Source organism: Labeo rohita, chromosome 4, assembly GCF_022985175.1.
Source record: "Labeo rohita strain BAU-BD-2019 chromosome 4, IGBB_LRoh.1.0, whole genome shotgun sequence".
In the NCBI taxonomy this organism is placed as follows: Eukaryota; Metazoa; Chordata; class Actinopteri; order Cypriniformes; family Cyprinidae; genus Labeo; species Labeo rohita.
Window position 1 is genome coordinate 42722828 of NC_066872.1, and position 26609 is coordinate 42749436.

General features: G+C 38.3%; 3 protein-coding genes and 1 long non-coding RNA gene across 4 annotated transcripts; 2 read left to right on the plus strand and 2 right to left on the minus strand.

The window, feature by feature from the left end:
- The first annotated feature begins 291 nt into the window (after positions 1 to 291).
- Positions 292 to 1823, plus strand: ccdc167 (coiled-coil domain containing 167). The gene is made up of 4 exons (XM_051107398.1): positions 292 to 455; positions 656 to 750; positions 826 to 878; positions 1109 to 1823. Exons 1-4 carry the CDS (start codon positions 321 to 323, stop codon positions 1210 to 1212), a joined length of 387 nt encoding a protein of 128 aa, XP_050963355.1. The 5' UTR covers positions 292 to 320; the 3' UTR covers positions 1213 to 1823.
- On the minus strand, positions 1508 to 20233 carry snap91b (synaptosome associated protein 91b). The gene is made up of 26 exons (XM_051107399.1): positions 19359 to 20233; positions 16217 to 16359; positions 16053 to 16128; positions 15794 to 15896; positions 15438 to 15531; positions 15097 to 15208; positions 14891 to 14997; positions 14767 to 14808; positions 13556 to 13617; positions 13379 to 13384; positions 13271 to 13283; positions 13070 to 13188; positions 12873 to 12947; positions 11915 to 11931; positions 10120 to 10215; positions 9511 to 9702; positions 8882 to 8956; positions 8360 to 8440; positions 7970 to 8041; positions 5682 to 5801; positions 5399 to 5423; positions 5228 to 5294; positions 4208 to 4261; positions 4028 to 4132; positions 3817 to 3916; positions 1508 to 3345 (listed from the first exon to the last, which is right to left on the minus strand). Exons 1-25 carry the CDS (start codon positions 19486 to 19488, stop codon positions 3830 to 3832), a joined length of 2073 nt encoding a protein of 690 aa, XP_050963356.1. The 5' UTR covers positions 19489 to 20233; the 3' UTR covers positions 1508 to 3345; positions 3817 to 3829.
- Positions 20195 to 26566, plus strand: LOC127163897 (uncharacterized). Its single transcript, XR_007827551.1, has 3 exons — positions 20195 to 20341; positions 20762 to 20894; positions 26091 to 26566. It is a non-coding gene; the product is annotated as an uncharacterized LOC127163897 (long non-coding RNA).
- On the minus strand, positions 20888 to 26097 carry si:ch211-214j24.15 (GTPase IMAP family member 8). The gene is made up of 4 exons (XM_051107397.1): positions 25566 to 26097; positions 24281 to 24976; positions 23267 to 23974; positions 20888 to 22777 (listed from the first exon to the last, which is right to left on the minus strand). Exons 1-4 carry the CDS (start codon positions 25603 to 25605, stop codon positions 21255 to 21257), a joined length of 2967 nt encoding a protein of 988 aa, XP_050963354.1. The 5' UTR covers positions 25606 to 26097; the 3' UTR covers positions 20888 to 21254.
- Positions 26567 to 26609: the final 43 nt, after the last annotated feature.

Sequence of the window (26609 nt, forward strand, 5' to 3'; positions counted from 1 at the left end):
TTTGGTAAGATATGATTAATAAAAAACAATTAATAGTAATACAAATTCAGTCAATTTTCAGTATTATAGTGCAAATATAAGCTTAATTGTCTATTAAAAATGTTCTTCAAGCTATAATTAATTAATTAATTAAAATAAATAAAACGCAATCAGTAGTAATACAAATGGTGTCATTAACTGTTAAACTAAGTAACGTTGGAAATATCAATTGGGATAATATAAAAAAATATATAAAAATTCGGTAAATGTAGATAGATGGCACTGTGTGCAATATGAAATGTCACCGCTCCGACAGCAGGTGGCGGTATGAATCTCAACAAATGCGGCATGCAAGTGAGCGAGTGAAGGATTCGTGTACGGAAGTATATGCTTTTCCCAACAGTAAAAGCCTCAGACCCTCCAAAATGAGTAAATCAAAAACCGTGAAGAAAGAGAAAATAAGTGTGGCAACCGAGGTAAATGGCATATTAATATATATAAAATTTGATGCCGTTTTATGTGTATGGAACAGCTGACAGATAACCTTAAACTAATTGTCTACTGAGATTAACTTGGTTACATGGGAAATCTAAAACGTTCTGAAAAGTCCTATGTGAAAATGTCTCATTTTGGTGTATGTATTGAAATATGATGCTCATAACTTTGGTCTCTTTAGATTGACCGCATTGAGGAGCGCAAATTGCGCTGTAAAAACAACCTGGAGAGGGCAGAATTCAGACAGAGAAAAGAGCAGCTCTCAGACAACGACAGGTGATTATACCAACATCATTATAAAGGCAATATGCTACAGAAACAGAGCAAACGAGCCTTTTCATGTACTTACAGGCTGGCCCTGGAAGACGAGATGACCATACTGAATGAAAGAATACAGAAATATGGTGAGTGTTATGAAAAGGTGGGGGGTGTAAAAATACATCAGCCGCACAATGAAAATTAAAGTGCATTTGTCATAGAATGTATTAGTCACTTATACATTTTGTACCCAGTGTGTGAATTTGTGGATGTCTTTATTCTAAATAAACTACCTAGTTTTTATGAAGCATGCAAAATGATGAATGATTGTGGGAACAATTGTATATTATAGTATCTTATACGTTTTATTCTTCAGAAAAGGAGCTGCAGGTGCTGAGAGGAGAGAACAGGAAGAACATGATGCTGTCTGTCGCTCTGTTAGCCATCAGTGCTCTTTTCTACTACACATTTATTTATTAAGAGGTATTTTCTGTCATGCCAAACACTGTCTGAGAATGAGACTTGGGGAGTCTGAGATTCATTAATCCTCATCAGTGTTCATCATTTGGCAACACTGGTTTGTTCAGAGGTTGTGGATTTGTCAGTGTCGTTACATTATGCCATTTTCATCTTGGCCTCGACATCCTGGATTGTCTCAACTTGTTTGCGGTGTAACAGAGACATTAGATGCTTGTGCATCAGAGAGACATTGAATTTGGATTATGTATGTTTATATGATCCTCATTGTGAAACACTTCACTCAGTAATCACTCAATGTTTCTCTCCAGATCACTGTTTATTGCATTTCAACAGGACTAACATGCACAAAGGAGGGAGGGGCAGAGGGTGTTATTCCATCCAAAAATAAAATTTATCAACAAAATGTTCAATTGAAATAAAAAACAGCCATCAATAAAATGCAATACTGTCCCATTAAACTACCGTTCGTCCCCTTGATATCCTTGATACTTGTAGCAAATAGTACTGGTAATACACTCACTTGCAATACAACAAAACACTAGGCAGCCAGGTATATTCAGTCCTATTTTAAAGAAATAGTTAATAAACAAACAAAAAAAAAAAAGAAAATTTGCTCAAAATGTACTCACCCTTAGGCCATTCAAGATGTAGATTGTTTCTTCATGGAAACATTTAGTTAATTTAGCATTACATTACTTGCTCACCAATGGATCCTTTGTAGTGAATGGGTGCTGTCAGAATGAGAGTCCAAACAGCTGATAAACACATTACAATAATCCACACAATTCCATCAATTAATGTCTTGTGAAGTGAAAAGCTTTTTTGACTTGTAAACTGTGTTTCACATGTGCATATTTCTCTCTAATTCAGACAAGATGACTTTTTTTTTACTGGAGAAAGCAATATTATGGATTAGAGGACACATATTTTACCCGAAAGCAATATTTTAAAGTTTAAAACATCTTGATGGATTTGTTCTTTACAAACATGCAGCTTTTTGCTTAATGTTAATTGATTGGCTGGAGTGGTGTGGATTACTTGTGGATTATTGTGATGTTTTTATCAGTTGTTTGGACTCTTATTCTGACGGCACCTATTCACTGCACAGGATCCATTGGTAAGTAAGTGATGTAATGCTAAATTTCTCCAAATCTGTTCTGATAAATAAACCAACTCATCTACATCTTAGATGGCCTGAAGGTAAGTTTAAGCAAGATTTAATTTTTGGTTGAACTATTCCTTTAAGACGGATTTGTTGATTTAAGATGTAGGCAAACTTGCTGCTGATAGAATCTGATCTGGCTCAATGGCGTCCCCTTTGCACAACAGAGGAATTACATGCTGCGATATTATATTGTACATACTAGCAGGACTCGATCGGCTCAGTGCCTTGTGATGTACACAGACATTTGTACAAATGGGATTACTAACTAGCCATGTAGTATGCAAAGTAAACTTCTGACATAACTAAAATATATTCAAACTTTTTATCTCAAAATAAAGACTAAGGATATTCAAAACAATCTGTCTTTTAAAATATTTTAAAATGCATATGTATTTTCATCAAATAGTCACATGTTGCATGTAACTCACAATCGATAGATACGAAAAAGAATAAAATCAGGGCATTGATAAAAACAAACAGTGCGTGAGACACTATCTTAACTCGTAATACGTTGATATTGTTCCCACAGAAGTTATTCCATGGTCAAAAGATGACTAATACTCGACTGATGATGACACGGACCGGCCCAGTGATATTCACCACAGCAAAAAACCATTTTCCACAGAAAACGTCACACTTTTGATTTGATTTCCCAAGGAAAGCGAGCCAGGAGAAATGAATGCACATCTATCATTAAGAGACCCGCAGATGCATATTCAAGAATGCATCTGCCATTCTCCTCATGTTTCATAGTACTTTTTTTAAATATATAGATCTGAAGTAACTGAGAACATTGAAATACAAACACACGTACACACATGTACTTAGTCACGTTCACGGTTTGTGCTACAACAACAGACAGGGAGGGGAAAGAGAGAGAAAAGGAGGGACTGGAGGCCCTGAATATGATGAACGGAAGAGAGAATACACACGTCTGATTCATCAGGGCTGCACAATAGGTGTGACAACTGCAATAGAGGAAAAAAGAAATGAGTTTTAGTATTATACACTGAAAAAATATCAGAAACTGCTAATAAAGTGCACAGTTAATTACAAAGAAATAGCAAGTAACACACTGAAATGTTTACATTTTTAAGTAGGAAGACTAGTATTTTATATATGTATATGTGCATGTGTATATATTTATGTGTGTGCGTGTTTGTGTATGTGTATATATACACACACACACACACACACACACATATATATATATATATATATATATATATATATATATGTATGTATACACACACAAGTTCTGTACAGATATTGAATACTGATTGGACTGTCTTCCCCAGGATTTGTTTCTACAAGCAGGTTATTTTCAACTACATTCTTAATTAATTAAAAAACAGCTGCATCAGATGCAAAACAAAATTAGCTTGTGTCTCATTGTGTGTCGTGTTGTCAAACTGCACATCTGCTGTAGCGAAACTTACACCAGCTGCTCATCTACATGAAATCTTTGATATTGAGGTCAGCGAGAGGGTCTTTAGGAGGGGGAGGCTTCCTGGGACTCTGGGCCATTCCTGGAGACATCTGAGGAGGGAACGCACATATGCAGGGAGCGATAGGTATGTATTTACACATTAAATGTTTTTGTCTAAATAAGTATATCAATAAATTCTACTGTATGCATGTCTAAAATACCGGTTGTCCAGGGGCTCCTGCTGCGGGAAACTGTGGCCTCATCATCGGTTGCTGTGCGGCCATCATCGGTGAGCCAGGCATCATGGGAGCAGCTCCTGCACCAGGCTGTGAGTCATAGAGAGACACAATAAGAGACACATACACCTGCACACACACAAACACATAAACACACACTCTTACCATGCCAAACGGTGACGGGGATCCCATGACAGGACAGACCCCGAGAGGGGAAGTCTAAGCGAGTGGGAGGGATGGGTGGGGAAAGGTTAGCACCAAACCACACAGAACAGGACAACACCTGAATAAAATGACTCTACAACACAAACACTCAGAAAGGAATCTGTACAGACTGGGATGGTAGTTAGCAGTTTGATGCAAATGTGAATTGGGGATGGGAGGGATGTGCATGCATATATGTTTAGTAGTATAATAAAAAAAGAAACAGAGAGGGAAACAGCTGTCAAGCCAAACAGCTTTGAAAAGCTGTAATGTAACAACTCTCTTTCATTACATATTTATGTATGACATATATATATATATATATATATATATATAATCCAACTTCATTTGGATTCTTTGAGTCGCTTAACGTGATATATACTATATAGCAAGTCTCAACCAAGCTAAATATATTATTGCCTATACTATTTATATTAAATAACTATACAGTATTACATTACCTCTTTATATAAAGTTGGATATAAAAATATGTCCAAATTTATATGCACATATGCTACATATCAAATATCGACTGCTTGCTCATCGCAAAATATAAGCCATGCTATCAAACAGCTCTAATCTGCTAAATGTGACAATAAGGCATGAATATATTAAGATAATATGAACATTCAGGTAAATCTGACTTGACTAGAAGCTACTGGCTTTGTTCACATTGCACACAAATGCAAGTAAAAGTAAGATTAATGAATTCAACGTCTGAAACATCCTTTTGAAATATATAATTATCTAACATTCAGAGACACCAGTGAAGTTTATAATAAGAAATATTGAAAATGTACAGTTGATTTTTCAATATTTCAACCCTAAGTTTTATATATTAGAAAGCTCCGCCTCTTTAGTCCTGTTCCTTCAGCTGATAGGAGTCATGTGAGAGGCAGGGAGGAGAGGAAGCTTGTGATTGGCTACACGCCATGCTTTTCAAAGCCATGCTCCACATCTACAGAACAACACAACATTTACCATGGCAATGCCCCAGCTAGGGGTGGGTACCTGCGCTTGCCAGTTCGCCCCTCCAGCTGCTTCCCCCCTGAGAGAAAGAGAGAGACAGAAATAGGAGAGAAACAGAGACACAAATATTTATTTGAAGAGGACAAAAAAATATGGTGAAATAGAGACTAGGAAGTTACTTACGGTTTCTGGTTCCCCACTGCCAAATCTGAAAATACAAACACAGAAATGTAATTTTAGATTTAATCGTAAGTTAGTTGTACATTACCGCAAACAACCTTTCAGTGAACAGTTCTAAAACTAACTATTTTTTCCTAGTTTAAAGAACATTTTAAAAATCTAAAAAAACTTTTTCCACTATAAAGAACCTTTTGTGGAATTAAAAGATTCAATGGATCTTAAAGGTTCTTTTTAGGATTTTATGATTTTTAAGTGCACCACATAAATCCAGTTTATGGTAACATACTGCTGGCCATGTTGGCCATAGCTGAGTCCAGATCTCCTCCCATGGGTTTGACTGGTGAGGTGGCCCCTGCTGCCTGTGGAGCCATAGCTGGCATTAGCACATCACCCAATCCATCGAAAGCTTTAAGGGGGAGTGAAGAATAAGAGAAACATAGTGAGCTTTATTTTGAGTAATAGTAAAGAAAATGGAAATTAAACTAGCACCCCTTATACAGTGTATATATCTATGGCAACCAGTACAAGAAAGATCTTAAAAGATGAGAGCAGGAAAAAGAGAGCTAAGCGCTATCATTGACTACACTCACACAAACCCACTGACACATTAAACATTTCATCATAACATTTAGCATCGCTATAATCATTTAACAAAGTCAGGGAGTGTGGGAAATAAACAGAAGTGATTTGCCTTATTAGAAGTAAGCTATATATTTCAAGCTAAAAATGTAAATATAGTTGCTTTAAATCATCTGGATCAGTTCAGATTAATCAAATACAAAATTCTATTTGTGTGTCACTGCATGTATAATCAAGTAACAAAGGGTGAGTAATTCCCTTCATTATTTTATGCTGCTTCATAAAAGCGTATATATTGCAAAAGATTATGTTGATACATACATTTTTAGTGCATTTTCAACATATTTTCTGCTACATTCAGTACACTAAGTGCAGCAAAAAAGGTCTGCACTGCATACACGTGCAGTGTGAAATCTTTTAATATGAGCACCGAAATCAATATGCGCTACTGCTCACGCATAATTGTAAAACAAAAAATAGCCTACATTAGCTCTTACTGAGCACTGACTTAACAATATTTGCATAATATACATTTCTACTATTACTTCCTACATGTTGCATAGAATCTCACACTAGAGATCTTTGTAAAGCATCCAAACATTCATTCATTCATCCACCCATCTTCTAATCTTTCTAGCTTGGCTAGCAGTCTTTCAGTTGAATTCATTGAAGCCCTGTTCTGCAATGCAGCAATGCACTGTGGGATTGCAGCTGGTGTAGGAGCATCAGAACTCACCAGTAGCACAGGAGGAAGCAAGCAATGACCCAAGAGCCAGATGAGGGGAAAAGAGAATGGGAAAATGAAGAAAAAAAATGATAAAGGGAAATTGAAAGGAGAAATGGAAGAAGAACATGATCAGGAAGAAAAGAGTGTCGTCAAGCAGAAGAAACAGATCAGATGAGCACAAAAGAGAGTGAGAGTGAATGAGAGAAAAGAGAGCAGAATTAAGCAGCAAGGCATTGGGAAGAAGACTTTCTCAGTCCATGTAGAGCAGAGATGAACGTAAACGCCACGCATGAGAGAAACAGATGGAAACAAAACTGATCTCATCTCTACACGTCAATATCGCCACAACACAACTGAGATGTGACGTGTCTAGACTCAATATGCCACAACAGCACACAGACATCACTAAACAAACAAAAAAAAGATTAATTTGAGTTCTCAGTTATGTTTCATTGTATAAATGTGAGTATCAGAAATAAACTGGAGACTTTAGTATCTTCACAAATCTAAACAGAGATTAAGATCTCTTCTGAAACTCCACAAGAGAACAAAAATTAGATTATTTCGCAATGAAATGGAAGTAGGGTGCAGTGGATTATCGGAAAAAAGTAGGGCGGGGACTTGGTTCTATTCATTGGTTGTTGATTGGATGTTGAAATGTGGGCGTGGCAAATGAATGTGATCTTGCAGGGGCGGTGCTTAAGCAGACTATATGATTGGACATCACCAGATCACCAAAGAAAAGACTTATTTATAGCTGAACATCCAGCTTGGACATTTTGAATAAACATTACAAGTGCAAAACACTTTGTTAACGAAATACACATGAACAAACTGTTCACAATAAGGTCTATAGCACAATTTATATTTCATACTGACTTTAAGCACAAGTCTCCTTTTGCTCTCAATCTAATCTCACAGCTTTCAATGAGAAACTACTGAGATCTCATTTGTGATTTGTCTTTCCTAATGGTACGTAAAAGTACTATAGTTTCCATGCTATGGATTAAGATGGTTGTAACCATGACTGCTTTAAACACCAGACAAAGATTTGACTGCACACTCTCAGAAAAAAGGAACCAAACCTTCCAAAAGGTACTAATATGTAACAAAAAAAAGCAACCAATTAAAGGCAAGTAAGGTACAAAGACGTACCTTTTAGCTTTTGTGCCTTAGGGTACCGTCCCTGTGTACCTTTCGTTCTGAGAGTGCAATGAAAATGACACAAAGAAAAACAAAAGAAGTCACGAGGGCTGCAGGTGACATACCCGACATCAGATCTCCTCCTGCAGCTGCTGCAGCCGGGGCGGCTGGTTTGGCCTCTCCAGTGCCCGCAGATTCTGACCCATTTATGCAGCATGAGGGTAAAAAAGTTTAAAGTGAGCCAAAGCCATTACGCTGAGAAACAACCCCAGAGAGAGAGACAGAGAGAGAGTGTGTTATCACACATAAATAAAAACCAGAAATAGAAACAAACTCACACAAAAGCACACACATACACCTTATTAAAGCCTTTTGACCTGTCAGCTCAGGAAATCTTTCATAAACTGCTGCCTGGTTCTACCAACTATCAGAACAGCTTTAACAGAATCCACAGCAACCATCTGAGCATGACATGCAAATCAAACCACCAGCATGCACACTGGGTAGTTACCAACCCCCAAACAGGTCCAGATTTGCCCCGCTGTCTGGCCAGCTCATGGGGGCCGATAGAGCAGCGGCAGGAGGACGAAACACATCTGGGGCACAGAAACGAGTTTAATTGACACCTAGAGTCCTGCTTGTTTAACGTCTATTATTTGAGCAACTTTATTCAACTATGTAAACCAGAACCCAAAATGCATCAGTTTTAGGTCAGAACCAGAACCTGTTTACTTCATACAGTAGATTAAGACAGGTAAATGAGATAAAGCCCAAGGGTAAGAGTGAAAATAGAAGGTTTTCTAAGTGGGGATAATGTAACTAATGGGTCTTGGAGAAACATAAACGGAGAGATTGGAAATGATTAAGAAGTGAATGCAGGCCTTAGGGACTGAGAGAAATCAGTCTGTTGGACGGACAGTTCCTTCGGCTGCCCCAGGAGAAAAGCATATTTGGCTCACCTTGAGCAGTCAAGGACAGAATACAGAAAAAACAAAGTACAAACGAAGCTGAGTGAATGGATTCACTGTAGCGTGTACCTGCTGAAAACAGGTCTAGACTGGGGTTAGGATCTGTTTTGGGAACAGAAGATTCTGGCATGGGATCAAAAAAACCTAAAAACAAGACAACATTTATAGACATAAACAAAAATAATATTAATACACAACACAAACCAAACCAAACAAATCAAAATATAGAAAAAAGACAAAATAAACCAAATTAAAAGGTACCATATAAAAGTTCCAGTACCATGGCTAAACACATGGAAATGTGCATTTATGCTCTACAATGGCACAAATATCTTCCTTAAATTGCAAAATTTGTATTCACACTCAATTGTCTTTTAAGGGATAGTCCACCCAAAAATTAAAATTCTGCATTTCTGTCTCCTGCAGAACACTAAACAAACAGCTGACAATTGTTTATGCATTTTATGGAAGTTGATGGGTTTGGTTACCAACATTCTTCAGAATATCTTCTTTTACATTCCACAGAAAAAGGCATGCAAGTTTGGAACAACATGTGGAGGGGGACTAGATCATGACATTACTGTCATTCATGGGTGGACTTTCTCTTAAAAGCACTTGCTGAAAAACAAAATAGAAAAAATTCAAATCCAGATTTTAAGTATTAGGTCTTGCTAAATCTCTGGCCTAAGGGGGTTTACCGGCAAACAGGTCTATCGTCGGGGCTGGGGAAGCAGTGGGGGCTACAGTGTTGGTGGTGATAGAGACAGATGCCTGGACAGTAGTGGGCACCACTGAGCTAAAGAGAGAGTTTGTGTCATCTACTGGCTGCATGGAGAACAGGTCCAACTGAGGGGAATTATCAGCAGTACCAGTCGCTGGAGTGAAGGGATCTACCGGGAGAAGAGGATGAGCATTTAAAAACATCTTTCAGGCAATGATTGACTTATAATTTATCCTGTCCTGAGAATGATATTTCAGAGAAGGAGAAGCGAGAAGGAAAGTTGGAGACGGTTTTCTTGCACATCTAACACGTCTGCTTGTGGCTCCTGGAGAACAGAACTTCAATATTCAAAGACTATCGCCCTAGCAACACAGATAGCAATCTCCATGGCAACACCGATGCCAATCCAGAAAACTCAACATTGACCAGAGGAGGCCTCATTAGAAGCACAGCCTGCACAAGAGGCTCTGTGAGGTTCTTCAAACCAGTAAATAACACACTCAGAAGCAAATACACGCACTCTCTCACCCGTTATGAGCCGACATTCTCACATGAGTATGTATGCACATGAACTGTTGTCACCCACCGGTTGGCGCGGTGCTGTCGGCAGCAGGGGTGGGCGTGGTTGCTGCGGCCCCACCCTCTGCAGCAGCTGTTTCAGCCACAGGGGCCGCAAACACATCTGGAGTAGCACACACGAGGGCCGAAGGGTTGGTGTATAATAGCAAAAGAAACAGAGGAAAGTAGAAGTGGAAATAGAGAGTAGATAGTGCAGAGAAAGAGAGAAACAACAGATTCAGTGTCATGCAGAGTTTGAACGAAAAGACGTTTTGCATTTAAAAGACTTAAAACTATATATCCCAATTCAGGGGCTGCATCCTTCAAAGGCTGCATTGCAAGACCGAATGTTTGATAGTAGGGTGGGGAAGTCTGTCCCATTTCGTAGGCTTCTATAAACAGCCTCAAATTTTCCCCATCATTTTCCAGGCCACGAAGGATATAACTTCATTTTTAAAAGAGAGCATCACTTAATGAGTTTACTTAATCACTTTTGAGTTTTAACTGACTTGATTATCTAATAGCACAATTATTACAAAAAAAAAAAAAAACACTTTAAAGTGGTTCAAATTATATGATTTTGTAGGTATTTTATACTTTTTATTTTGTACATAAATGGATCAAGCTGACCATATTTAGACAGGTGGGTCATTCTTATGATGCAGCCCCTGTACTGGGACCCATTTTACTTTAATAATGTATAATGTGACATATTTCCAGAATATTCAACCATAAAAATGCAGAATGACTTGATCTTACCACTTTAAATTAAATACTTACTAAAATTCTAGAAATCTGCATTACCCACAATAGTAGCTTATAATGTTCACAAAATATCTGTTGATCAACATTTAACATTAACTCATAACCCATGCTGAAAACAAAAATGAGAGCTGTTTCAGAGGTGTTTTTTTTTTTTCTGTTTACATTTACCTGGAACTTGCTCTAGGAACGTGTATTAGAAAATAAAATGGGTCCTATTTGCAGTTGCTGAATTTAAAACTGTAAATGAAAACCTGATTATTCTTGCTGTGCAGTTTGCAAACATACACACTGGAATAATCAAATAATTATAATTCATAGATGTGAAGCTTTGATGACAAATGAATGTCACATGAAAACTGCAGAAGTGTAGCATGGAAGATGTAAAGTAGAAAAGGTAATGAAAAGCTCTGTATTTCTACTGCGGACACAAATGGTGGAGCAATGGTGACTACAGACTTCACAAATGAAGCACAAACTGTGATTTCAATCTAATCTTTCATTTTCTTCCTCTGTTTCAGAATGTGGCACAGCCTTTTCCCTCGAAAAATCTTCTTAAGGGAGAAACCTCACTACTGACCTCCGAGGAGATCCGCTGAGCCGGAGGAAGCACCGGCAGCGGAAGGAGGAGGAGCCAAAGAAACGGCTGCCTCAGCGGCTGTGGTGGTGGGCGTGGCTGAGGAGTTGGAGTCTACGGCAGGGGTTGGGTCAGGAAGGAGAGTCTCTGTAGTAAGGGAGCCTATTTCTGCATAGCCACGCCCCCAGCGGACCAATATAAACACAACGTAAATCAACAGATAACCAGGAAAGGAACCACAGAAGAAGGTAAGAGCAAAAGAGAGAGAGAAAGAGAGATTCTACTGAGCAAAGACTGAGGGATTGACACAGAGATGTTAAATGGACTTTAGGAGGCTAGGTTTGTCATACTTAGGACTGTCATACTCTATTTTCAATTCTCCAGATGAACTATAACAAATGTTTAATAAAGTGAATGAGACATTTAACACATCAAATTAGATGAAAACACTTATTTAACAAAACGAAAAGCCAATAACGCTTACCTGAGCCCAGCAGATCTGAAGTGACAGCAGCCCATAACAGAGACACAAAAAGATATTTCAGATTAGGTCAAGCATTAATTAAGAGTTTGTAATAAGGAATGTAAAACAGATGCTTTAATGTAGGAAGTTTGGGAATTAAAGGCCTGCTACCAAGGTCAGTTTTTCACAGTTTTCACAGTCTTTTCACAGTTTTTAATTTGGGTTTGTGGCAGGTTTGGTTTCGCAATGGATCAATGTGAAATTAAAACAGATCTAATTTACTTTAACACTTTTACAAAATTGTAAATAATTTATTGGATAAATCAAGTCCTACAGTTTTTTCTTGCTGGATGACCTGTTTCACTCTAAAATATGTCAAATTACTGAAGTGAAATGGGTTGTGAATGCGGTTTCATGTTTATAAGATAAATTAGTATTATAAATATTTTATGGTTTCATATTAAAGTAACCCAGTTTCAGGACGCTGGCACATATACTCCAACATCTTTGAGTCTAACCTCAGTAAAGCCATGCATCCGACTTTACATTTAAAAAAAAATAAATAAAACCAAATTATATTCAAAAGAAGACTTAAACTAAAAATTATTACTATTGCCTTGAAACTGAAAACTATAAAAAATGTTTATAATATTTTTAATAAACAAACACTAATAAAAATCACAAAACCACACAAAATGACTAAAATTGTTTAAATTAAAATAAATTAAAAAATAAAATAAATATGAATTTAAAATATGAATAAAAATTTTAATAATATATAAATTACACTAAAATAGCATTGGCCCGATTCTGTGAATTTCGAGGGCAAATACAATGCAAATCCAAAATCACAAATTTTCACTTCAGCTTAATTTCAATTAACATAAATGTCTTTTAAAAAAAAAAAATAGTTCTATGTTTACTTAACAACAACAACACTGGTTCGAGCTGCAAAGTGTATGTATTTGGATTGTACCTCCCCCAAGATGTGGGAGCAGCTGATGCTCCTGTAGAAGGTCCAGAGGAAGACAACGGGTCCAGATCCAGCAGGGAACTACGGTGAGACAGATAAACACTTTTCTAAACATATAAAAGTTGTATGTTCAGATAACATCTGTTGTTCTGATTAGCATTTAATCAGACAGGACATGAAGTCTGGTTACTTGGGTCACTCACTCGGTGGCAGTTTCGGCAGCAGCAGATGCAGCCTCAGCACGCGGCGGCTCCAAAGTGGGGACGGCACCGGCTGATTTGGCAGGAGTGGAGGTTGGAGACACATTGTTGGTGGGTGATCCCTAAAACATAACACAGAGCAACAGACTCAGCATATATGTGTGATGGTTTTGAAAAAATAAAACCATAAATGTGCCCACTTACCTTTGTGGGTGACCTGAAAGAAACAAGCAGAGACGATGAGATAAAAGTTAACAGATGATTTTATATTAAAATAATGTGACTGATGAAACTTATTAAAAAAATACTCACCCTTCCCTAAACAAACCCATTGCAGGAGGAGGAAAAGAACATAAAATAGGATTAATATTTATAGGCTTTATATTTCTTATCCAATCTTATCTTGCATGCAACATTTGATTTATAAGTACAGAGTTACTTCCCCTCTGACATTTATAGTTATTTAGAAAGAGTTCAGGGATCTCATACCCTTTCTTTCCCTCTAGACTGTTCATATGTGCCTCCAGAGATTCCAGAATACTGCTGGGAGCCTGAAAATAGCAGAATAAAGCACACACGCATATGATGAGAAAAGGAAAGCAGTGTGAAGACAGTACAAAAATCATCAGAGCATATTTGATCTCAGTATCTCCACAGCAAATTCAAACAACAAAACACCACATTAAAACCTGGTGAAAATCTTTACCCAAAGCACTCCTCACAACACCGCAAAATCAGCTCACAGCACAGACTGTGGGACAGAACTGGACTTCAGTGCATTACTTTTCTCCGCTTCTGAACAAAAGGCTAATTATGATGTGAGAGGAATTCAAGTCAAAAAAGTACAATACAGATCAAAGCAGCTTCACAATAGTAACAGGAAATTAACAGCATTAATATTGCAAATTTCTATGATTTCAGCTGTAAAGCAGCTCTACAGAGTACAATAGTTTCATTATTCAGCTCAATTCAGATTCAGTGTTGATTCTTTTCTGTCCAGTAACAGGTGTTGCAAAATTCATCAATTATGAAACAACTTCCAGCTAAAAAACAACCTCTACAATAGACAGTAGTTCAGCTCAGTTCAGTTCAGGTTTTTGTGTTCCCATCCACCATTTTCAGTGAAGTCAGATTCATATGTTCTGAACATTAACTGTCATTTAATGACACCTTTTAGGAAAGGAAAGGTAGAAGCACATCTTATATGAGTTCTTATTATTGCTCTAAAACTTCCAGCAACAGCATATGTTAAAATCGATTGTGACTAGCCTAGTCAGGATGGACTTCTCTACAAGCAGGTAAAAGCAATGCACTGAGATGCATACTGCGTCCCGTATCAGTCGCCATGGTTACCGGCTCTTCGTTGCGGCACTCTTTAAAGGGACACTCTTCATCATCTGAATCTGCCAGGTCTGCAACTACGCCAGGGTGCAAACACTGGGAATCCCCACGGGAAGGCGTTTTGATAATGACTCTCAGTTAGGATGGATGAAAAGCTCTTTGACACTCACACCAGCTTTTCTTAATTATTTTAAAAGGTTGGTGGACTCTTCCAATGCTTTAAAGTTTTATAAGCCATTTACATCAAGAAATCAATACTTGACCTGATTCTAATATTAATTAAGAGCTAGTGACACACTAACAAATGGCACATATGAAAGAACAAATGTTTGTTTTAAGATGGTGCATGGCTGACTTACATAAGAGATGTCTGGGATGTCATTCTTATCCACTCCTACTTGCTGCAACAGAAACACATTAATAATATAGTGAACTGATATTCCATACAAACATTTGACTTGAAAACATCTCTTCTGGCCTTACCTCAGCAATTTTCATGAACTCTGCAATTTTGGTCACCCGGGTCAGAAACTTCTTATAAATGTCCAGAGAATCCTTGCACTCAGACTTCTTCATTTTAAAATATTTCTCTGTATAATTAAAAACAGACCCATTAGTTTCAGATGTTTAAAATATTGAACGATCCAGTGCAGTTCAGAGATTGAGATAAAAAATAAATGATTGCATACCTAATAAATTGATGATGCCGTCATTATAGGAAGCAAAGAGTTTTATCAGATCCTTAAAGAGAAGCATGAATGCTGCGTTTATGATGCCGTTGTTCAAGTCTTTAGGATGAACCTGAAAAAAAAAGATGGTGGAAGGACAGAGAACAAGATGAAGCATTGTGAGCATTTAAAACAGTAATGCGAACAGTAAAATGGAGTTTGACCTTCTGTTCCTGACAAAATAATGATAAGCACATTGAAATAAATACAATCAAGTCAACAAACTGGTGCAAGACCAAAATCAGTGGTGAAACCACAATCGTTCTTCTTTTGTCTCAGACATTATGGGAGATGTTACTCACGTCAAACTCCAGCAGTGTGTCTACTTGAGTCTGAAGGGCAGGCATGGCCTTCAAGAGCTTGTCAGGAGCCATAGTCCTCATCACACCGTCAGCTCTGAGTGCACACACACGCACTACATAAGACTGATTGTTTGTTTGTCCTGAGAAACCATCCTTTTATTCTCTCTAACTTAGAGATGACATTCTCTTTGTGTTCTGTTTGTCACAGCTCTGGGAGTAAACTCTGTTTCTAACCTGTATGCTAGCAACATCATGCTATTTAAAAATGCAGACTGACATAATAAATAACAGCTTGGAGTAACTAGTGTCTAAATGTTGCCAATGTGTCCTTCTATTCCTAGAATCCATCGACATACCCCTTCTTAACTCGAGTGAAGTCGAAGGCCATCGCACGGTAAGCATATGCCTTCTCGTTTAAGTACCGTGCATATCGTCTGATGAATGTAGACATGTCATAGCCTTGGAGACAGAAAAGGAACAACTTAGTTGATATTAACAATACAAAGATCAAATTTAAAGCCATTTACTTGTATAGACAGTATAAACATGTTAATAATTAAAGGATAATGCAATTTACATGAAGTTTATGTCACACACAAATGTACAGAAACTCACCATGGGAGCCTGTTTTGTCAATAAAGTTGCTGAGATTGAACAGGGAAGTCCTTGAGGCCAAATACTGGATGAATCTCTGCAGAGAATTAAAAAGGATGCAGTATTTTAGTATTCAGTATATGTGAGTTTTAAACTTAACATTTCTTTCAACTTAACAGCCTCACCTCATTGCCGTAGATGCAGATGTGGTGGGTCGTGGTTAGAGCTTTGAAGACGACCACCCAGCTGGCATTAGTGGCTCTTTCGAATAGTGTGTCAGCCATCTGAGGGATGTTCACATTTGTCTCGTTGGTGGCTGAGATCAGATCTGCACACAAAAAAAACACACATTTACCACTACAGTGCTATGCACTGCAATGTCGATGAAGGACTTTGAAAGCTTTATGATTATTGAACCAGCAGACAGATTCTCAAGGGGGAAATTCATATCCGCAATTGCATTAAGGAAGCAAGAAACAGCCCCACGAAGATAAACAATATGACTCTGCGTTTTTTCTTGCATGTAACAACATACTGCATGAATTGGAATGCATTACGATTAGAATGACAGAAATGTTCTGTATTTGATATTTGCTTTTTGAACAAAATCAAAGGAAATTAAATGTGTGTCATGAAAATCTGGTTTGGTTTGCCAGATTCAGTTGAAATCTAACGTCTAGAAACATACTGTATATGGAGTGTGAAGGTAATCACACTTGACAGGTCTAAATAAAGTCCTTTCAAGAAATCAACCACACACAAAATACAACTGTAAAATTAACTACTTCCTGACGCAATATCAGTTTCCAGTCAAATGGAACCAAAAAAACAGAACTGAAAAATAGGTAAACACACGAAAACATGTCCACGCTAGATTTTTTTAGCATAAAAAAGAGAAAAGCCTATTTTGGAACCAGGATTATATACTCAGTAATTTAATCCCATTATTATCATCAGTGATTAGATTCTCAATACTGTAATGCAATGATTTTTTAAAACTGAAATCAAATGAAGGCATTTCTAATTTAAATAGTACATCATTATTATTTGCATTGGGAAATTCGGTGGAATACAATAAAACAGTCACAAAACAGGATTCATTTTCTGTAAGCAAAATATACTCTTTTTTTTCTTTCTTTTGATTTGGAGTGCAGCATGACCCTGAAATCTTCTTGATAGGCTTCCCAACTGAGCTTGTCTTAAATACCATATAACATTGTGCTCAGGGTGCCAAAATGTTAGTCATGGCTGCTAGAGAACACACTGCAGTGGAGTTAAGAAGCCAAGAATAGTTCAGATTAAAACACACACTGAGATACAGTGTGTTAACACTAGTGCAATATGTTGCTATGTAGCGTCATAATGTATTGGAGTATATGGCACAGCAGTACATATGTAGGTTATGAATATGTGAGCAGGTGCAGCTCATTGGGATTATGGAACTGCTCAAGATGCCATGCTTCATGTGACCGGATTACAGGCAGTGTAAATACAGACACATTGCAAACACACACATGCACAGTCATCTGCTAGGCTACATTAGTGTGAGCACATGGCTAAACAGCTACTTGGGTGTCATTTCTACTGTATATGATGCAACAACATACATATCAATCCTGCCAAATATAATATAGAAAATGCATCTAATAGTTAATATTTACAACATGGAAATAAATGCCCACGACAAACTGTCTTGCAACTTAATATACCTTAAAGGAATAGTCCACACAAAAATAAAAATTTGCTGAAAATGTACTCACCCTCTGGCCATCCAAGATATAGATGAGTTTGTTTCTTCATTAGATTTGGAGAAATGTAGCATTACATCACTTGCTCACCAATGGATCCATCAGAATAAGAGTCCAAACAGCTGATAAAAACATCACAAAAATCCACAACTACTCAACACGACTCCAGTCCATCATTTAACATCTTGTGTAGTGAAAAGCTGTGTTTGTAATAAACAAATCCATCATTAAGGTATTTTAAGTCTAAACTGTCGTTTCTGTCCATCCCCTGTCCTCTCACATTAAAATCTATCACTGGTGCTTGATCTGTGCACGTTTCAATCCTAATTCAGACGAGATGAATTTTTCACTAAAGAAAGCAATATTAAGGATAGAGGACTCATATTTTAGCCAAAAGGAATGGTTAAAATGCCTTAATGTTAATTGATGGACTATAGCAGTGTGGATTACTTGTGGATTACTGTGATGTTTTTATCAGCTTTTTGGACTTTCATTCTGACGGCACCCATTCACTGCAGAGAATCCACTAGTAAGCAAGTGATGTCATACTAAATTTCTCTGATGAAGAAACAAACTCATCTACATACTGGGTGAGTACATTTTCAGCAGATTTTCATTTTTGAGTGAATTATTCCTTTAACTCCAGGCAAAGCAAATGCAGCCTGCTTGTTTTAGAATGAAGACCCTCTTGTGGAAACTGATAGCATGTCATCATGATGTCACTCACTCACTCCTCCCCCTTCCCCAATAATCTACTTCAGTTTCCATGACAACCTCACCAACACCCCTCACGCCTTCCAATTCAACAGACAAATGCTTGTACTAGTAAGACAAAAACTCATCAAACACATTTCTTGTCACGAACACCTGACTCTACAAAAGTCAAAGGAGTTTGTTTTCTGTGCAGTGAACAGTGCACCTTTCCACAGTTGCTAAACTGTGCCAAGATGAAACTGATTTATTAATTCATGGATTTCAGGAGAGCCTAAAGTGGGCTGTGATATCAGAAAACATCTTAAGCACCATGTGTGATTCCCTGATGAATGGATTGCTGATATTCCCACACACAAGGCTTTTGATTCCTCTGCTTGCATACCAGTGTCCTCACCTTTGGCTTTGTAAATAATACATGCATGCTTTGGCTGATCGATTTATAATTCAGAAGGCCTTCTCCTGCAGGACACACAGCTCGAAGCCGACATGAAGATGCTTTGTAGCCTCTCTGTCCTGTCTAAATGCAGTTGATTTCCTCCTGTTTTCTCAGTTCCAGACAAGCCACCCACATAAAGATCTGAAGATATCTTCTGTGCTGTTTCTGTCAATTTACCTTCAGTCAGCTGCACATACACAGACACACTAAGCTCCTTATATACAATGCACCCTAAAAAGGCAGGTTTTTCATTTACAGAATTGCAGCTGGTAGTAAACAACCTCACTGAGTGCCAACCATGCATAATGTAGAGCCGTGTGCTAATTGCACGGTAAACACAGCTTCATTATTGTACGCATTGGACTGTGGTGCTGAACTGGACAGCGCCAGGTCTTAGGAATGAGGGTGAGTGCAAAATGTCTCACTTACAATCCAGGTGCTTCTTCTTGGGCGCCATCACCTCGTGCGTGGTGGCTTTGCAAACGGCACGAGCCACATCGGATCCGGTGAGCTGGTACTGCGCCGCGGCGATGCGATCCGTCAGAGTCTGTCCCGACATTTTCTCCCGGTAGCGTCGACAACCACCTCAAGAATCAACTTCAGGGGGAAGGACAGCCGAAATGCATATGATATTCGCCGACAAAAAAAGAGACGGAATCCAAGGTGGCTATCTAGAAACTGACAATGTCGATTTCTCGTTTCGGTTTCCAACCAGAGCGGCTGAATTTGCGTATTTAAACACAGAATATATATTTTCAGTTGAATTCTTTAAAAAAATATCCCTCGTTGGCGTCTAGCATGGGTTGGTTTCAGCACCCTGGATAATGCCTCTATTACGTAACGCCCTACGACGAGCTATTTTCTGGTTCTCGTGGGAAATAAATAATCAAATGAATACGTTAAACTGTCACCTTTAAATATCATATGCATTCAAAACACCATCTAACTGAAAAGACAGCGTTTTGCGTTGAATTAGTTCTTTTTGCGATTAAATTAATTAAATAAACGCATGAAAAACGAGTTGTAAAAACGCTCCGTTGATTAATCCTCTACTATAACCCTGTTCGGGATTCCGGAGCCTCGGTGATATTCGGTCGCGGTCTGTCCTTCCTGTCCGGTCGGATGATGATGGTGATGATGACGTGTCTCTTTCCAGCCTTTTCAAGGGCGGGAGTTTGAAGACAAGTATATTTTCACGTTTCAGTGCTATATTGTGTATATCTTGGATATCTTAGTTGGTTATTTTTCTGGTAATGCAGGTAACGGTCCTGCCTCGTCGGTGGTCGGTGGACCTGGTCAGGTGACGCATACCGGGCTCTTAAAGGGAAGCAGCGTCACGCTGTCACGCGCCTTTAAGGGGTCTGTGCGCGTTCACGGTTCATCTGTCTGCATTCTGCTCCCCGGGCACAGAGGTAGATTCTCTGTCACGAGCTTTCAGTGATGTTAAATAGACGGAGTCATATGATCGTGTAATGTGTAGATGATCTTCAAGTTTGTCTGAGAATGACATGTTTTGCTCAGTTTACACGTGCTCTGTGAATAGGCTACGTATTTATCCTTGCGGATCCTGAATATGCAATAGCATGATTCTCTGCATGTCTGACTAGTCTACACCTCTAGTGACTGAATGTGAAAACAGCAGCTTCATCATTTGACCACAAGGTGGAGGCAAATCAACTGTTGGTTTTTCTGCTTATAGTTTTCACTTTTAAAGTGCCACAGCGAACAGTTTAGCCCTCATAAAATGTATATAGTATACCTATTTTTCAGCGAGACAGTGTTTGTAAATCTGCCAGTAAATGCACTAATCTTTACATTTTTCCCTTTTCTAGATATTTTTCTCACATGATCGACCCTGTCATCATTGGCAGAAGCCCCAGAGGAAAAGACATAATGAATTGTGGGAAGGTGGAGTTAATGCAGATGACAGAGATGGTGCCTATGACTTCTAAATAGAGTCTACAGGTAAAGTTGAGATGTCACACACTGTCAAATGCAGAACTGTGCAACTTTTGTAATAAACATTTTGATGACTTGAAAGTTTGTAATTTAAGCATTAAATCAAAAGCTAAATTAAACACAACAGATACAACACAATTTGTCATATAAATTCACATTTTATTTGAGGTCTTCTACTAGATTATGATATATATTACTTTCTGCTGTCACCAGTGTCTGCATACTGTATAAGAGAATTTCAGATCATAAATTTGAATGAGAATTGCGTGATACCAGATATATTAAAATGTTTAGAATTCAAGAATCCAAGAATCTTGCATTTTTATTGTTTACTACTTTTGTCATTTCAGTACTGGAAAGTGCCATTCACTTTTCATCTGATCGACCCATTTCCTCACTTTCTGCTGACGCAGTTGCTTCAGAGGGTTGGCTGGGGTCATGTATCTCTTTAGTCCTGTCCTTCGGTTCCTGAAATATTCTACTACAGTGCTTGATGGTTTGCTTCAGCTCCTGCAAGTCTCTTTGTATTCCCTCCAGGATGTCAAGCTTTGACAGTTTCCTATCAATTGAGGCCAGATGTCCATGATCGTTCTCAGTGATGCCTGAACATTCACAGTTTACTGGAGTCATGCGGCTGGATTTAGGCTCGTTCATAGCCTCCTGCCACACCATCTCAAAATAGGAATCTATAAATGCCTCCAGCTCCTCAATGTTACTGTCACCCCATTGGTCAATAAGGTTCTGCGAGTTCTGTGATTGGACAAAATCCATAAAGGCTCTTTCTTTTGCAGTTTGAGCTGTGTGAGGTGTATTCCTGTGGTAATATGGAAGGAATGGCCCCCTTTCCCCCTGTGATTCGTTCCTGAATAATTGTTGTACATTCATTGGCTGCTCAGTTGGTGGAACATGGAATGCAGCAAGACAACCTGTTTCAGGCATGTCTGTCCTGTTCACACCAATCCATGGTTCATTTGGATGAAACCATTCGGAGGTGTTGAGCACCACTACTATTCCTTGATGAAAGTTTCTGGGTAATGAGGTCCTATTTAATAACTGGATACTTCTGCAGGGCAGTGCTTGATTTTCATTTGGTGAAAGGCTGGAGTCTGTGGTGGTAATTTTTAGATCACTGGATGTAGATGGAAGCATATGTTCAGAGATCTCAATCATTTGACACTCTCCTCGAATGTCAGTACGATGAATATGTGTAGAGCTTCTAAGAGGTGTCATTTCTACTTCCCCAATCTGTACCTTTCCACCGAACCTCAATTCGCCATGTACCAAAGGTCGTTGAATATTTCCTTGATTTTCTGCCTTATTTAGTATCTGTTCTAACACCATCTCCTCTATCTTCTGCATCAGTTCTGCAACCTGAGTGCTATTGTCTTTTATCTTGTTGTTGAAAACCTGGTATCTATTTCCACATTTCTCCACCAGTGTCTGAAGTGCATCTCCTTCGCTTTCAATATACTGCTCCACACTAACATCACCGAGCCAGTCTCCATGTGTGAACAACACAATGGTGCTGCTCCATGGTTTTCCTCTCAGAGCATGCAGATGGTCCTCAGCTGTTTTCAGGTGCCTTGGTGTAAAAGAGGAACTGGCATTGATAACCAGCAGGAGGATGCAGATCCCACTGGCTGAGCCAGAAATCCAGTCATGGAGAAGTTGCCTTCTGAATTCTGCGATATCTGGACACTCAGTTATCCAGCCTGGTGTGTCCATGATGTCAACTTTCGTCTTATTGAGTATAACAGTACCTCTCATGGGGTTTTGGTTGTCAGCCTCTTGTCCATTATTACCCAGAATGCAACTTGCAGATGATGTCTTGCCAGAGTGTTTGAAGCCCATGAGAAGAACTTGTATAGCTGAGGGCAACTGCACTTGATCTGTAAAGAGAAACAAAAAAGAGTTCCAGGGATAGTCATCATTTACTCACCCTCATGACATTCCAAACCAGTAAGACATCTGTCCACCTTCAGAAGATATTTTTAATGAAATTAGAGTGGTTTCTGTCCCTCTATTGAAAGACCATGTGTCCAGAACTTAGAAGATCTAAAAAGGCCTTGTGAACCTAATCCATACAAATTGAGCAATTTATACTAAGTCCAAGATGAAAACTTTATATAATGAACAGATTTAATTAAGACTTTATTTATTCATATGGAATAGTTTTAAAATGCCTTAATGATCTTTTTGGATCTTCAAGATTTGGTTGCATAGACTTTCAATAAAAGGACAAAAACCTCCCAGGTTTCATTAAAAATGTCTTAATTTGTTTCAATGATAAATGAAAGTCTTCAGATTTGATAGTTAAGTTAATTCAGACTATCATTTTGTATAATTAACTAGATGATGTTGAAAGGTTCCTGACTTACTCTTAAAAGCTCTCAAGCTTTCTCTTCGCCTCAGCACATTTTCACGCCGCAGCTTCGCCCTGGTTTCCTCTACTTGCCGTTTTCTCTTCATCTCTTTAAAAAGACTCTCATCTGTATTAAAGTGGCTTCCTGCTGTCATCTCCTCTATCTTCTTCAATAACTCTGTGATCTGGAACTTATTCCCGAGGCTTTTGTTGTTTACCACATGGTAGTGGTTTCCACATCTCTCCACGAGCCACTGAAGGGTCTTACCTTCGCTTTCAATGTACTGCTCTATGGTTATGTCGCCAAGCCAGTCGCCAAAGGTGAAAAGCACTATAGAATGATTCCAGACATCCTTACTAATGAGCTCTATGTGCTCCTCAATGGCCCTCCTGTAGATCTCTGTGAATGACCTGTCCAACCGTACCACCAAAAGGAAAGCATGAGGACCAGGTGGACACAAATACACACTCTTGGCTATTTCCTCTTTGTCAAAAGCTGAAGAATCCTGAGTAAAGTAGTTCATCCACCAGCCAGGTGTGTCTACAACTGTTACCTGTCTTCCTGCCACTGTGAATGTTTCCTTGATGCATTGGGTGGTCCGCTTCTTGGATGCAAAGCTTAGGTCACTTCCTGCTGCTAGAATGCTGTTTCCTGTTGAGCTCTTCCCTGAGCCCTTTGCTCCCAGCAAGATGAGTCTTATGTTTTGTTGATGAGATGAGTGGACTGAGGAGAGAAAGAAATAGAATGATTGCTTTTACAGTAAACTGCATACAATGCCACACTTTTGAAAATAGAGGTTCCAAAAGGATGTTTTCACAGTTTTTGGTTACCCAAAGAATGTTTTAGTGTTTTAGTGTTCTTAAAAGAACCACTTTTTCTTAGTGTGAAGAACATCTAAAGAATCTAAAGAACCTTTTTCCACTATAAAGTACCTTTTGTGGAATAGAAAGGTTCTATGGACGTTAAAGGTTCTTCCATAGATGCCAATAAAGACCCTTTTGTTTTTAAGAGTGTATCTTACTAACTCACCCTTCAAAGTAGATCTCTGTTTGTGTATCTTCACGAGTCTCTGATGAGCCTTAAGCTCCACTTCCCTTTTTCTGTCCTCTATCTCCTGTAAAATCTTTACGTCCATTTCGAAATGGTGTTGTTCGTTTTCTGCCACAATTTTGTCAATTTTCCCCATCAGTTCCATTACTGGGGTGGCATTGCATGTTTCCTGGGTATCAAGAAAGTGAAATCTGCCATTGCACTTCTCCAAGAGCCACTTGAGGGGTTTACCTGAGATCTGAACATGATCCTCAAATGATTTATTTCCTGCATTTTTGCCCTTTGTGAACAACACCATAGTGTGACTCCAAACCGCCTCACCAAGGAGTTCAAGATGTTCTTCTACAGCTCTTCTCCGCTTTTCTATGAACACAGAGTCTGTTTTCACCACAAGAAGAAAGACATGAGGCCCTGGGTGAGACATGGAGATGCTGTGTCTGATTTCCCTCCTGATCAGCTCTGGTGTGTCTTGTGCTGAGAAGTCACACCACCAACCTGGGGTATCCACCACCGTCACACTTCTCCCTTGTACCTCAGCTTTTCTTTTCAGGCATGTGGTCCGTTCATGGAGGATGAATTCCTCTTGGTTTAAGATAGCATTTCCCACTAGGGTCTTTCCAGAATTTCGACCTCCAAGAAGAATGATCCGAAGCTCGAACAGATGCTGCACATTTGCTTGATTAAGGGAGAAGTATGATAGATTTTCAGTATTTCAGATCAGAATATATAATAATTATATAATAAGCATATAACATGTTCCAAAATACATAAGCAATGTTTCTTTTTTTCTCAAGCAGTAGCAGATTAATAATTCAAGAAAAGGACAAGACTGTGAGACACAGTTAAAATGTAACCTACGACTGTAACTCACACTTCTAAATCAATAAGACACACAATATAGCACAGTAGTTTGAGAAAATGTGGCCTAAAAGATAAGAGCAAACTCAGTTTAATCCTTCCTCCTAGAATAAGTATTAATTATAGGAACATTAGTTTAATTCAGGATAATTCCATTTTTCTCCAGTCATGGCAAAATGTGTCCGAATTTGACTGAATTCACCCTAGCTGATGTTTCTGGACATCCATCAAAATAAATATAAATAAAAATAAATTAATATGCCTTTTACCAAACTCTGTAATGTTTGATTGTGATTATCTATCTCTTTTTCCCTCAACAACAGAAACCATAAATTGTAGTTAACGTGACAGTGAATATTTTTGAGCACATGTGTCAAAATGAATATAAAGAAATAAAACAACTTACCTTGGTTCTGAAAAGTTCCTTTTAAGGCCATTATGGTCATGCACGTTTTTTATTCCAGTTATCAAAATACAAAAACATTGGCTTGCATAGGAGGTTAAAAATTCCTATAATTGTTTTCATAGAGGATTATTTTAGTTATGTTTCCATTGGAAATAGACAACACTGAGTGAATCAACGTTAGGTGTGTTTTGGAATGTGTAATGTCAACCTGTTCCATGGGTCCAAAGTTTATACTGTAATAAACCAGTGAAATACCAAAATGCCACTCCCTCATATAGGACAAAGCCATATACTTTTGAAGTTGTGGTTATTTTGTGTTTAATCAGAACCCTCACCGAGGTTTTTCTATTGCCCTTTAATACTTAAATAGGAAGTTAAAAGGGAAATATGTAAGATATTGTAACATCACTATTGCATTTATTATTGATACCGTCAGGATATCATGACATCATGAATTTACTAATCAAACTGTACTTTCATCTTTGTTATCACTGTTACAGTTTTGCTACTTTTTGATTGTTTCAGAGAATATGCAAAGAGAGATTGATCACAGAGAGAAGGGCAACGTTCACGCCAGTAGAACAACAGTTAAAGCTTAAACCCGAATACCACAAACAATCAGCAAATCCTCCTCAAGCGAGTGATGAAATACAATACAAACAGAAAAACACTGATAACCTCACAGATAAGCAGCTTGATCATGTACTCCATGAGAGAGGAGATAAATCAACTGAGGGAAAATAACAAAACTCAGAAGTAATGAAGACAAGAGAAATTCCAGGAAAGGCAGCAAAGGAAGAAGTAACCACAATCTTGAGGGGAGAAACATGGAACTTTTTCTGTATCTATGAAAGACACACTTCAACGAAGTGGACAGAATGGACACTGAAGGTGAGACAACATGCAGTTATGTAGATTGATGGTTTTGTTATTAAATAACATTTTTACACCATCTTTTCCTCAAAGACAATGAAATTTGTGTCTAGTCAGCTGCAAGTAGTGTTAAGGGAGATTCTCATTCTAGGGAGCATTTGATTGGACAGC